Source organism: Salarias fasciatus, chromosome 1 (genome assembly GCF_902148845.1).
Source record: "Salarias fasciatus chromosome 1, fSalaFa1.1, whole genome shotgun sequence".
NCBI lineage: Eukaryota > Metazoa > Chordata > Actinopteri > Blenniiformes > Blenniidae > Salarias > Salarias fasciatus.
The window spans coordinates 774,263-789,343 of record NC_043745.1 but is presented as its reverse complement, the minus strand read 5'-3'; the positions used below and the strand labels follow the sequence as shown (position 1 = coordinate 789,343).

General features: G+C 46.3%; 1 protein-coding gene across 1 annotated transcript; it reads right to left on the bottom strand.

Moving 5' to 3' along the window:
- Positions 1–514: 514 nt before the first annotated feature.
- LOC115389776 (high choriolytic enzyme 1-like) lies at positions 515–1,330 on the bottom strand. The gene has a single exon (XM_030093356.1). It carries the CDS (start codon positions 1,328–1,330, stop codon positions 515–517), a length of 816 nt encoding a protein of 271 aa, XP_029949216.1.
- Positions 1,331–15,081: the final 13,751 nt, after the last annotated feature.

Below are 15,081 nucleotides of genomic sequence, written 5' to 3'. Positions count from 1 at the left end.
TCTTAATGCCTTCTTTGTTTGCTTTCCCTTTGGTTTCATTATGTTTTGTTTTATCTATTGTTTCTTCTGTTGTGGGTGTACAGTGTAACGTAACAACAAGTAATGCAATTTCTTGTTACTACTCCTACTAATATATTTGCTTGAAAGTGGCAAAGGAAACTCCTTTAAAATAAAGGAACATGGCAGAATTTTTTTCGTTTTGAAATGCTTTAATAAAGATTTGAAGTTTTGAACAAGAAGAGGAGACCAATCAGAAGAAGACCACCGAGGCATTAGTCCTCTGGAAGGTGGAGTACCCTGCTCCAGGAGAGCAGTCCTGCACGTTTTCAATGTGTCCTCATTTCAACACACCTGACAGTAATGATCAGTTTGCTTTCTGCATGTCTTCAACATGATACATTCAACACAACACACAATTGTGGCGTGTTAGATCAGAAAAACTTGAAAGCATGTAAGACTGCATTCCTCGAAGGCCAGAATTCTGACCCTTGCTCTAAATCATGAAGAATTGAGATTAGAAGGGAACATTAGCATTTTGTTCACAGCTGTAGAGCTTGTTGAGCTTCTCGATGTCCAGCTTGGAGAAATCCTTCTGCTGTCCAATGTTGACGCTGGGGTCTGGGATGGGGGTGATGGTTTCCATGTAGCCATCTATGGAGAATGCAGTTTTCCCGTAGTGCATGATGGAGCCGTAGTCATAGGAAACGCCCAGGTTGTTGGTGTCCTGCTTGTCAAAGTTGTAGGCGGATTGTGGTTGGATGTTCTGCCAGTTGATCCTGACGTATTGGTCGCGGTCGCTCCTGTTGTGCTCGTGCCTGAAGCCCAGAGCGTGGAGGACCTCATGCTGGACGACGCCAGGGTACATGCAGCCCTGTCTGTTGAGAGACAGCACCTGTCCCCCTCCCTGTTTACCCACAGAAGAGAAACATCCACCCTGGCTCTCGATTCGCAGGTAGTCCCTTTGGTGTGTCCTGGCGACAAAGCGGATGCAGCTCTTACTCTCGAAGGACTTCAGAGCGTTGTCGATGAGCTGTCTCTCCCCACCGCTGAACTGCCGGTTCACACTGTAGGCGATGGTCACCAGGCCGTCCTGGCCTTTATCCCACAAGCACCTGTTTCCCCAGCACTTCTGGGCATTTCTCGTTGAGGGAGGCAGCAGGTCTCCCTCCAGCAGGAACTCGTAGGTACCGTTGTTGGTGTTGAGGATCCTGGAGCTGATGTCCACAGACTCGTCTTCCGGGTCTCCTTCTTGCTCTTCGTCCTCCTGGAGAGGAACGGCCTGAGCGAGGCCCAGCAGCAGCAGCAGGAGGAGGCTGGCAGAGAGAGTCATCTTCAGAGGGGATCTCCTGTGGAGAGCTTCTGTGGAGAGGCTCCTCAAGTCTGGGTCTTATATACTCTCCTCTGCTGGAGGATTATGGGGTGGTGTCCACACTGTTTGTCTTAAATACATTACTTAAGGGAGGACTTCACAGACAAACCCACTCTATCCACACTCTCTGTTATCATGGATCATCTGGTCTCCGGACATTTTCTCTCATGTTGATGATGGAGAAAAATATTCAACATTCATTTTCATTGTAATTGTCTATTTCCGATATTTCAGGTCCTGAAAAGTAGGTTCATAAGATGTACATGAGGAAATGATGTGGGTGGAGTTGGATGTCAGACTGAATGCATTCTTGTAGGAACTGCTGGAAGATTCAGGGTTGGGGTCTTGACAAGCCTGAGTATCCCTCTGAACGCAGGACCCCACAGACCAGCCCACTTCTGCAAACATTCTTTGTCATCTCTGCTCATTAACCGGATAAACTGACAGTGCTGGGTTGGGTTCAGCTCAACACATCTTCTGATCCTCAGCCAACAGGACCTCAGGTAACCTGCCACACCAGCCTCAGAGGTGATGATCCATCAGTTAGAGCAGAGCCAAACCCTACATGCACACGCAGAAAATATACCTTCGACAAAATCCCCAGATTTCCTTCATGTTGACTTTCTTACCTCCCCTCTAAACAATGACATGGAATTTACAACAACTGTGACAAAACATACAAAGGCTGCAGAGGATTCTGGCATTGAGAATCAGGTGTGGCATCTTCTCCTGCAGACAGGGCCGGCTCTGGGCATAGGCGACCTTGGCGGCCACCCAGGGCACCGTGCCGTGTACCAGGAGGGACACCAAATTGCCGTCCCAAAAAAGTTTGTTTTTGACAAGTGGATAGTCATTGTTGTTCTTCCATGCACCCACAAGGGGGTGCATGGAAGAACAGTGAATTCAAATGGAGTGTGGGACAAAATAGTACAGCAGTATAATCAGATTGTAAATGTTTTATATAAACACCTGAGTGGAACCAATTTGCTCAGAGTGGATTAAATTCCGGATCAGATTGTCAGAGATAGTCTAACCTGACTGACAATCCGCTTGTGCCTTCTGTAAGCAGCTGAAGACAGCAGGTCATGTTATATGAGCAGACGATTGATTCTGCTCGTGGGCTCCCTCGTACACAGCGTGGAAGTTGGACTGTAAATATCCTGTTGATTGAGTGTCTGGCTGGATGTTGGTTGTGGTTTCATTAATGTGATTTTGAAGGTGGGAGGATTTCCTCAGCCCTTATGGACCTTCAGTTGTACATTCAGTCGATAGAAAGTGATTGATGGTGTATGAGCCTCATCTTTCTGTTCTCTGTTCATTCGTACTTTTGGCCAGAGGAGGATCATTTCAACATTCTGTCTTTTTTTTTCTCATATTGCCCACATTTTCGTCCTTTCTGAAATGATAAATAACTTGCTCATGTTTTTTTTTTTTGTTAAACTGGAGCAGTCCACAGTGTGTGATGATGAATTGGATGCATTCGTTCTGGCTGAGCCCACTAGAGAGCAGTAGATAGTTATGTTTCAAACACATCCTGTGGTGGACTGCAGGTGTCCAGGTGTCTGTGGTCCAAGTCCACCCAGAGCTGGGTTGTCTCCAGATGTGTCCTGTCCTCATCCACCCTGAGCCATGTTGTCTCCAGCGCCCTGTGACCCTGCACAGCTGTGTTATAGAAGATGGGTGGATGGGAAATCTGGTCATCATGTGAAACTCATAACATGAGTGACTTGAAACCTGCTGGCTCTTCCCTCCTCCCACAACATGAATCACGCTCTGCGTTTTGGACCCTTTCCACAGGTCAGTAAAAATACAAAAGTCCAAACACAGAGGCAGTGTTTACCCCCACATTTCAGGGTGCAGTGAATAAAGTGTGTCAGTATTTGAACAAAGCATTAGCGGAGATTACAGCCGGAAGGTGTGTCGACTCACACCTGTCTTCACAGCCAATGAGAGAGCGGCACGACGGGACACTTGCTGTTTTCTCTTCTCAGGCCTATCTCACACTTTGTGCAGCTTCCAGGACAAACACAGAGGTAATGTAGGAATCTGGGACAAACACCGGGAAGAATTACACACATTTCACGTGTGTCCTACTCTACTCTAACAACAGGTCGTTGGAGTCGAATGAGTATTTCTTCCTACTGAGAAAATGAATGAATAAATAAATAAAACTGTTCAGTGGTCCTGAGTTTCAGAAGCTGGTGTTTCCTGAAGCTGCAGTGTGAGAGGCCCGGTCCTCCACACCCTCCAATCTTTTGTTACTTTGTAATAGTCTCTCCATCTGCTTCATCTGGTTGAGATTTCAATTCGTTTTCCTCTCAACACTGATTCAGCTCCGTCCGGAGGGGGACACTGAACCGTTGTCATTGACAGTAAAGTCTTCCACAGTTTGTTTTAAAGGAGTCATATTATGCAAAATTCACTTTAAAAAGGAGTCTTTACAGTCATGTTGCCTCCCAGAGCCTCTGTATGATCCCCCAGAAGAGAAAAATTCAGTCACCTCCCTCAATTGTGGCTCCACTTTTAAGAAAATATACACTCAAACACGTGGTTCTGAAATCTCCCTCTTTCTGACGTCATGAAGAGGAACACCACTCCCCCCCGGAAGAGAATCCAGCCTCTGGCCGCCCCCGGACAGGTCGCTCATTTCGGCTGTATTTTCTCATCCATCTCCAGTGTTTTCATAAAGTCAGCTCCTCCACCGTCTTCAGGTGGGTCAGCTGACGAGCTGACGGTTTTTGCTAACTTAGCCACAGTTAGCTGGGATGGGAACGTAGCGGAGCTCCTCTCCCCAGCAGAGAGGCTCTTTGAGTCGGCCGCGGCTGTGACGGCGCCCGGGCGTCTGACTTCCAGGGCCGAGTTGGGGCCGATTGGGTAAACGGCCCGGAGCTGCTCCACGGAAGCTGGTCCCGAAGCCGGCGGAGACGCACGGCTCGCCCGGCCGCCGGGCCGCTCCTCTCCTCGCCGGGACGCTGCGACGCTCCGGAGCCCAGCGGAGGCGCACTGCGCCGGGCGCAAAGTCAACACACACCGGCAGCGCCGTCCAGATGAAGAGGGCTGCTCCTCTGAGAGGCTCTCTGCTCTCGATATCACACGAACAACACATGATATAAACAGAAAATAAAAAAACACCTCATTTCGCTTCTGCGAGGTCGCTCTGCTCGTCCAGCCACATTGATCTGTGATTTATAGACTTCCAGCAAGGATGAGTTCATGGTTTATGTTTTGATCTCAAATGAGAGCTTTTCTTTATCCAGTAGTTGTTTGTTTGGTTCATTCTATATAAAAACGGTAATTTCCACGTTTGCTGCTGTCTGGACCCTGTTCAGCTGATTCTCTCCTCCCGAGGCGGCGGAATAACAACATATAGGAAAAACTTTATGTCCGTGAGGTCGTGCATTGTGTTTTATTTTGAAACTTCCGGTGTAACTTCCTGTAAGGTGCTTTCTTAAGGACAGTGAATTTACGAGGTGGGCGTGGCCAGAGTTCATTACGGAAAATAGGCTGTCACAGAGCCACTTTTTAGAACGCTCAAACTCCAAACATAGGACGAATTTGGGGCAAAAAAACATATATACTATGTTTTTAGGTGTCTGTGACCTATATGACATGACTGAAAAATAGCATAATAGGTCCACTTTAATGGTTGTTGTATGGAGACGCGGGGCTCTATGTTCACGGCGCAGCGCAGGATGGTGAAGGGTTGCGCGGTGGTAATTTCAACAGGCAACATGTACTAAGCCAAGATTGGTATTTTTGTGGACCGGTCCGCGCTGCTTGGGTGTGGCGGCACTCCAGGTGGAGGTGTCGACAGATTCAACTTCGTGCGGTGACAATTTTGTAGCAAAACACTTTGCTGAAGGTTCGCTGTAACCTCATCACCTCCAACCACATCTATCGGTGCAGGCGGAGCGGACCAGGTCCAGTGGTAATTTGTCTAACAGGCACCGTGCGCACACTTCACCCAAAAGGGGGGCCCTGGATGTCCCCTGCAGGAGGAGGTGTTTGGCTACACCAGCCTAAAGCCTTCTTAGCCCAGGATTAGAATGACCTCGGGACCGATGATGATTTGCAATAATTGCAGGGGACGTCTGTGATTTTAGTACCGTCCAATGCGCCATGCTGGTAATTTTTGCAGTAATAATTCCACCACTAATGACTTACCACAATTGGCTAAACACTGACTTCCTGGCATAATGCTAATGTCGCCGAGGGAGTTACAAATAAGTTAATTTAAAGTTGTTTGACAACGCCACCTGGTGGGGGGACTAGGACCCATTTAAACAAGGCTCTGACCCAGGGGTGAGCAGTGCAATAACAAGCTTATGAATTGCAGTGTATTTATTACAAGTAAAAAAAAAAAAACTGTTTACAAATAAATTTCATCATGAAATCCATCGTACATAATGTTTGGACGACACCTTAGACTGCCTGTTCATATGAATCTGGGGGTTTTTGATCAGCACCTGCGTTATGACTTGGAGGGGTGCATTGCTGAACACCATCAGAAACTGTCCCATGCTTATGATTTAGCCCGCAAGAAGATGGCTGATGCAGCTAAACACGAAAAAGACTACTATGACTGAAAAGCCAAAGCGAACGTCCTATTACCCGGGGAATGTGTGTGGGTGCGCGACAGAAACAGACGAGCCCATGGTAAGCTCCACAGCTGGTGGGAGTCTAAACCCCATGTGATAATTGATCTGGTTGGGGACTCTGGGGTAGTCGATCGCATCAGACCAGAGAATGGGGGAAAGGAGAGAACCTTGCATAGAAATGCTCTTAAACCTTGCATTGTTCCAGCCATTGAACAGTCCAACGAACACTCACAGGCTAAGCCAGAGACTTTAGGACAGCCCTTGGTGTTATATTATCCTGTAGAGAATGCCGAACCTGAACTCGAAGACACTGAACCTGAACTCGAACAGGGAACCCCGTCGAACCATTCAGACCACCCAACGGACTGTGGTGTGGTGTGGGACTATGGACCTCTTTTACGAGGGGGTACCCAAAGGAAACCGGAATTAGGTCATAAAATACTAATAATAATGAGTTTGGACTTCTGGCCGTCAGATGTGCTGCAGGTAAGCTTCGTGCATATCTGTGAAAAAGCTGAGCTTCCAGAGTGACACTGACGCCTGTCAGGCGCTATTTATAGTAACAGAGTGCAGCAGCGGTCTGTGATTTTTTTCCAAAATGGCGACATTGACTGGGAAGCCAGAGCAGCGCAAACATTAAATTCTGCTTTTTGCTGGGAAAAAACAGCAGCAGAAACACTCAGCTTGTTGCAGCAAGCCTACAGGATGCTGCTCTGGGGAAGACTCAGGTCCATGAGTGGTCCGGGGGTCTGAGAAGGGCCAGATGTCGGCGCGTCAGGTCCGCTCAGCCGTGAAAACAATGCTGAGCTGCTTCTTGGCTGTCCAGGGTCTCGTCCACAGCGAGTCTGTCCCTCCAGGTCAGACTGTAAACCAGGACTACTACAGGAAGTCCTCAGACGCTCCGTGAGGATGTGAGGAGGAAGCAGAGCGTCGTGGCGGAGTGGAGCCGGTTGATCCACCACCACAGAGCGCCAGCGGACACGGCGCTGCGCCTCACGCAGTTTCTGGAGAAGAATGAGATGAATCTCCTCTCCCATCCGCCTGATTCGCTAGATGAAGCCTCCAGTGACTTTTTCTTGTTCCCCAGGTTGAAGAAGCAGCTGAAGGGACAGCGGTTTGCAGATGTGGAGGAGGTGACAGAAAAATCACAGCCGGCCCTGAATGACACAATTACGCACGGGTCTGACGACGCATTGGTGAAGTGGGAGACACGGCTGGAGCGCTGCATTAATGTGGATGGAGATTATTTTGAAGGCGATGGTGATGTTTTATTTTGAAATGTCAGAAATAAAAAGTTATAGTCAAATTCCAGGAACTTTTGGGTATACCCTCGTACTGTGTTTTTATATTTGTTTTATTTGCATGCTTTTTGCTGTGATTTTATTGGTTGCTGTGGACATTTTTAATTGAGTGAGACCATTCCCTCTACCTGCAGTCGTCAGAGGCGAACATGAGCGCACCTGAAGCTGATCACATTAATCAGGGCTGCAGTGTGAGAGTGGGGGATGCAGGATTTAAAATCAGACCAAGAGCATCGTCAGTCCAGCTTCCTGTCCTCTTTATCACAACAACCAACCAACATAGGAGAGGTTACATTGGTACTGTGACCCGTCGATTCTCCTCCTGGCCTGTGGTGTCTTGAGTACAACCCGGGGATGGATTTGTTGCCGGTACCCTTCATGTGTTAAGGTGGACGTGTTACCTGGACTGTGTTTACTTTGGTGACTGAAGGCTGATTTGATCAACTGCTACTCACCTCCTCCTATCTTAATTTTGCTTGGATATATTCAGTATCAGAATCAGAAGGAGCTTTATTGCCATTGACCATGAACAAGTTCACAACCTAGGAATTTTTCACTGGTGCAAGTGCTGTGACATTGAACATAAACTAACAAAGAAGAAAAGAATAAGATAATAAATAAACATAAAAATGCCATAAAGGCATGCAGTAAGTATTAAATAGACTAATATACACTGTAGAGCAGAAACATAGCAGCTCAAGTGGAGGATCACAGCAACAGCAGGGGAGGAGTTACCACAAAGTGCCATGTAATAGTGCACGAGATTACATTAATGAGATCGATACAGGGCTGTTGGTGAGTCGTCATTGTCGTTATTTTGTATTCATCAGTCTGACAGCAGATGGGAAGAAGCTGTTATGAAATCGGGAGGTTCTAGTCCAGATGGACCGTAGCCTCCTGCCAGAGGGGAGAGGGACAAACAGGCTGTGTCCAGGATGAGAGGGATCGGATGATGATATTGATCCTGTTTTTGATATTGAGTGTTTTATTTTCATTTGTATTCACAATGAACACAAAAAATCGTTCATATGGGCGGATAGCGGGCAGATGGAGATTTTAAGAAGCGGTTGCGGATGGAAAAATGAGCCATCCGCGTATCTCTACAGCGCTCAGAGTGCTCGTCTGTGATTGGATGACGCTCGGCGTTGATGCTTCCAAAGTTCAATTTTCCCAACTTCAGGTGTTGACACCTGCAACGCGCGTCGCCAATGCTCGAAAAGCGACGCTCAAAAAGTGCATGGAAAAGCAGAAAGTCCAAGAAAAAGTCCTGTATTCCACCAGTTCTTGGACCAAGTGATTGGACAACTGCATGTCGAGAGTCTTTTCAAGCCCTTAAAAATGAACTGACTTGCAGTGTCACCTTGGCTCATCCCAACTTCAGTGAGCCCTTTATCCTTGCTGTTGATGCATCTTTTGATGGTATTCAAGTGTCACCCGGTGAGACAATCGCACAACCAATTGCTTTTGCCAGCAAGACCCTGACCCAGTCACAGATGAACTAACCAACACACAGACTGGAGTTATTGGCGCTAAAATGGGCCATTTGTGACAAATTCAGTCATTGACTGAAAGGCAGACATTTCACAGCTTGGACAGACAACAACCCGCTTTCTTACATCCTGACAAGCCACGCTTGGATGCATGTGAACAAAGGTGGGTGGCTAAGCTTGCAGAATACGACTTTGATCTTAAGTATGTTCCAGGAGTGAAGTAACACTGTTGCTGATGCATTGAGCCGTGAACCATTTGTTCAGTCATGTGTTGGCCATCGGTTGCTGAAAGAACCATACATTAACATGCTGGATGAAGTCAACGGTGTTGTCAAAGGCACAGTGCAGGATGCATTCCGACTGACAATTAACTGTCAAGCTGTTAAAAGTGCAGCATCACAACCACCAGACCCTGGGGTTACCCCTGATACTCGGCCTGAAGGTTCCATCAGCTCAGATGAAGTGTCGGCTGCACTGGGAGCTCATGTTGGTTGTGGTATGACCAGCTTCAACCTACCGCTGCCACAGTTTCCTGAGGAAGACTCTTCCACTACTATCCCTCAGAGTCAGCTTTCGAGTCTTCAAGAAAAAGATGGTGTGATAAGCAGAGCCCTGTTTTACATGAGGCGGAAAAGAAAAGTCACCAGACGTGAGGCAGCCTCTGAACCAAACTGTGTCAACAAGCTTTTAATACATTGGAAAAAGCTAAAGGTAATGAATGGGATTCTGTACAAAGTTAAGAAAGACCACCTGCTTAACAAAAAACAGTTCCAGTTTGTAGTGCCAGATGACCTTAAGCCTCAGATTCCCCTCGGTCTTCATGACAATGCTGGCCACCAGGGTCATGCAAGAACACTTTCCCTCGCCAGAGAAAGGTTCTTCTGGATTGGCATGGAAAAATACATAATCAACCACATAATGCGATGTAGAGATGTATCGTGGGAAAAACACTGGACTGAAGCACGTACACCCCTTGAAAGTATCGAGACATCTGAACCGATGGAACGCCCCACTGAGCAAAAGACGTTGATCAACGTCTTTTTAAAGGTCATTGTTGGACGTCCCAGCAAGGTACAGCACGAGGTACAAGAATGTAACGCCAGATGACGTCCTTTTTTAGCGTAATTTCGACGTTGGTATTGACTTCACCAGGACCTTCAGACAGGGCCATAAAAAAGAGGGGAAAAATATAACTAATTGACCAAAATGTAATCACTGGGTTTGCACTCTGAGTTTCAGGCATATTCCTTTAGTCACTTCAGCATTTCATTACAGACAAGTGATAAATGAGATTTGAACTCACGACTTACTGTTCAGCGATCCTCAGCCTTACCTGTTGAGCTGTTAGTTTATTGAGTATTATATCAGTAAACGGGAGGGTGACCACTATTTTTCGGAAAACTGCTCCTGAAATACAGTGCAATGCACACGAAACAAAGTGGTGGTTTTAAAAATGTTTGTTTTGTGTTTCTCCAAAGTTCACGTTTTGATGAAAATACGAACTAAATTTAACCGCTTGGGCGGCTCTTTTATTAGACATAATTCTATCTTTACGAGACAATGAAAACAAGCAGACTCAAAGAAAAAGAAATACAATTAAGGCGGGGGCTAACATTCACATAAACACTTTTTCAGTGGTAAATTGTTATTATTTATACTGCTTACTATGCATAAAGTCCCACTGTAGAAGGCAGTGGCGGCTGCTGGTCTTCCAAAGAGGGGAAGCTCATTTTCAGCATACATTGTAATATGTGTAATCTGTTTTTTGTATGTAAATTCTATTAGCTTTCATGCCTTTTGTATGCCCTGTCAAAGTTAGACAGATCCTCAAAGCCCACTTGTGACCAGACAACACCTCCCTGAGATGGTTTCATCCAGAGGCATGGCCAGCAGGACATTTTATTGGTGACAGCGCTTCCAGTCAGCAGCTCACCTGGTCAGACCAGGACAGCTGAAAGGACCTGTTGCTTTTCCCCACCTTTCGGCACCAGCTCAGTCTTCGGAGTTGATCTGTTATGCAGTTTAACACCAATTTTCTCTTCGTAAGGAAGACTATCAAATGGCTTCACCAAAATCCGGTCCACAACACTCACATTGTCTGCCGTTGTGTGCAGCTAGCGAGCAGCTGGAGCTGCTGGAGGCTGGAGCTGTGTGAGAGAAGGGGAGAAGCTCCACAGCTGCTCGTCGAGGACAGAAACTACAGAGTGACCGAAACGAGTCTCCAAACACAACGCTAGTCGTTTTTCACAAACACAAAGTCTCCAGGGATCAGCAAAGCCTCCGAATCAACTCAGAACAGCAGAATGAAAAACTTCAGAAGCGCTTCGGTGCATTGTTTTACTTCAAGATCGCTGATTTGCTCATTTCGCTGTCAATCAAGCTTCACACAGATCATCCAATCACCACGCAGAAGCTCAGCGTCCAGGCGAGCTCACTGCCCCATAGACCCCCAGAGACGCTGAGCGTCCGTGGGCGGGACCAGCCCAGCATTTTATCCAATGAGCGTCCAGTTTCACTGCAGCAGAACAACCCACTCTCGCTTCCGCATGGACGCTCAGCGTCCGGCTGTTTAAAGCGCCGTGCCGCTGCGAGGAGGAGTGAGAAAAAGCCGAGTCAATTACTTGAGATAAGTAGCCGATTCTGAACAAAAGATGAACGTGTTGTAGCGCATATTTAGTCAATGAAATGTTCACACAACAGTAAATATTGGACCACTTATTTTTTGACATTTTAGGGGAAGTTGAGCTTCCCTTGCAGTCTTAGAGCAATCGCCACTGGTAGAAGGTGACATGCTTGCCAAGGTTATTTTCCTATTACTTCATTTGAATCAATCACCAGCAGATGCTAACTCCAAATGCATAAAGACGGCATCCAACCTGCTGACAAGGCAAGGTACAGCAAAATTCACAGGTACAGGAAACTACGATCACAATCCAATTCTTTTTAAACAGATTTTATTGCAAAAACTTCACAGTACTCAAAATACCGAACCAGTGACGAATCTGTAGCTAACTCTTCCTCCCATCCACTGTGCCAGCATGCTATGGTGCTGACTGCCCTCACTGTGACCGGCCAGTCCACGGTGGCTCCAGACTGCCGTCGGTCCACAAAACAGGAATCAGGGTTCCCCGACAACCGCTGGACTAGCAATTAAGGGAAAAACACTTAATTAGCCCGACAGCAGCGTCTCCAGCTCCGTGGCGTCAAGTTAATATACACTATGGCAGCCAATAAGTGAACACAGACACAGAACTTCCTGTCTGTCGCCCTTCAAAATAAAACAGAAATAAAATACATCAAACCCCATTTCATACATAATACGTCATTCATCATCTCGTTCAGATGGTAAACATTTTTAATCAAGGAACATAAAGTTTCCCCGACTTTCAAATGTTCAACCGCATGTAGACGTCGACATTGGGTCCTAATTTAGACGTCCAGATCTTCAACGTCATCTCGACGTCGAAATTGGGTAATAATAAGACCTCCAAATACCTCACTTGTTTTGGACGTCCAAAATAGGTCTATAATTGGTCTTGGACGGACGGACGCAATATGGACATGATATGGACGTCCATACGACGTCCAATGTTTAAGGGGTTGTGTGCATCGACTTCTGGACCGCCGAACTGAGTGACAAGAAAACCGTTGATGTCTTGGTCATTACTGATAATGTCTCCAAAATGGCACATGCTTTCCCTTGCCGCAGTCAATCTGCAAAACATGTTGCCCGAAGATTGTGGTATGACTTCTTCTGTGTATACGGTTTTCCCAAGAGCATCCATTCAGATCAGGGGTCAAACTTCAAAAGCCGACACCTGAAAGAACTGTTGGAGACGGCGGGGGTGCAAAAGTCGCACACAACACCTTATCATCCCATGGGCAACGGCCTCATGAAATGCTTAACAGGACATTGGGAAACATGTTGAGGACCCTTCCTGCAAATGCGAAAGCCAGATGGCCCAACTGTTGAAAATCATACCTTCTGCTACAACTGCACAAAACATGAGACTACCAGCTTCGCTCCATTCTACCTCATGTTCGGGCGGGTGCCACGCCTCCCCATTGACATCATGTTCCAGCATGTACTTCAGGATACGAGAGTGATCAGCCAAAATGACTTTGTCTCCAGGTTGAAGCATGACCTCTGTGAATCATCACAGATCGCTTTCAAACACAGCCTTAGTGAACAAGCACGTCATGCCAAGCTCTACAACCGTAAAGTCAAGTGCTCTCCGCTGGCTGTGGGTGATCGAGTCTTGCTGGCTAACCATGGTGAAAGAGGCAAAAGGAAGCTTGCTGACAAGTGGGATTCTACTCCCTATGATGTTGTTTCAGTGAGGTCTGGCATTAATGTATACAGGATAAGAGATTCACAAACTGGCAGAGAGAAAGTTGTGCACCGAAACTTTCTTCTCCCGGTTAACTTCCTCGATTTGGACATGGATAATCCTGTCTCTCTTGACAACCCAGGTGACAGAGATGCAACAAGTGAGAATGACCAGGATTCTGTGGAAGTGGACAAAACTGAGGGTTTTGACAGAACTTTGGACTGGCTCATGTGAAACACCCTGAGTTTACCGACCCAGTCAGTGGAAATGTGAGCATGGATGAGGACTCTTGTGCCAGGAGTGAGTCCCTCTCAGACAGTGTCCCAGCTGTGCCTCTGTTATTCCTTGCCAGAACCTTCACTGAAAGTGGACACCAGGGCAATTACCAGCTCCAACCCAGAAGTTCAGTCGACGGAGTCACTACCCATCAGTGTAGCCCACTCACCTGAAACTGAACCCGGCGGTGTGGCTCACTTGCCTGAAGCAGTACCTGGCAGTGTAGCTCACTTACCTGAACCAGCCTCAGTTAACTTGCCTACCCTAGCTCCTGCAGATAATGTTGACACTCTAGTTATCTGCACGCAGCCCCCCAGTGTTCAAGCGAGTCATGGTGGTACTGTGACTACCAGATTAGGGCAACAGGTGAGGCCTCCAAGAAGGCTGATTTATGAGATTTCAGCTCAGAGAGTTAGGGAAGCTGTCCCTGTTATCAGCTTTATTGTGGCGTTCTTCGATACCTTATTTGAAGAGTAGGTGTCAGGATTTTCTTTTCCTTCCTTCTTCTCTTTGCTCCTTGTGCTGTTTGGATTTGACTATCAGTGTATATTTTTCTTAGTTTTGCTGGCACTGGGGTATGCCTTGTGTGTCGCTGTCATGATGTTTTGGAGATGTATATGGCACCTTCTTCTAGTCGGTATGAAGTACTGGGATTGGTACCACCCGGTTCTTTTACACTCCTTTGGGGAGGATTTTGACTGTTGACTATAGTACGTCTGTGATTGGCTTCACACTGGGCGACCCCTTCTTCTTTTCATCTCTTCTCTGTACTTGGCTGTCTCCCCTTGTTTTACTGTTGCTCGGTTTTTGGCTTGAGTTTAACAGAATTTATTGGGGGTGTATGTAACAGTTTAAGAATGTTACTCATTATTATAGTTAAATTCCTGTTAAACTAAGACCGCAATTATACTGTTTCCGTTTTGTATTTTATTTTGAAAATCCTGCAGCGGACGTTTGCCTCTCACTAAATGCAGTGCACTGTAGCAAACTTTCAGTTTCTGGAAATCTTTTGCTGTGGTTTGAGCGGAAACAGATGCTGTTGCTATTTTTCATGGCTTTTCTTTGCTGTCCCATTTGCAGAATAAATCAGACCAAAGAGCATCGTCAGTCCAGCTTCCTGTCCTCTTTATCACAACAACCGACCAACATAGGAGAGGTTACAGGTGCAAACAATGCACTCTGCTTGAAAGCCCTGTAGGGAGAGCGGGGTAATTTGTGCCAAGGGGCAAGTAGTGCCACCCCTATTATTTAGAAAACCATAGTAGTTGTTGGTCATGTGACCACATATTTTTGAAGAGGCGTCCATTCCGCTCATCTTGAAAAAAGGGAGACACATGCTTGAGAGGTAAGCACATTTAAGTTCAAAAAACATTTTTTTGCCCTCCAAAGTAAAATTTCCATGGTTAAGGTTTTTTGATTGCTGTGTTTGAACAATTATAGAAAACTTTGAAAACATTTCACACATGTTTTACTGCTTTAGTAATCTACATCATGAGTCTATACAGTTAACATGATGCTAGCTCAGAACAGCTGGGGAGGCATTTTTTTCAAAATGGTGGGCCTGGGGTCATTTGTGCCAAAGGACCTGGGGGAAGTTGTGCCACTGGTACAACTTAACCCAACTTATGATTGTTTACTATATATGACTTTATTGTATTTTATTGTTATTGTACATCTTATTCTTCCATTTGATCACTAAAACTATGAGTCATTCTT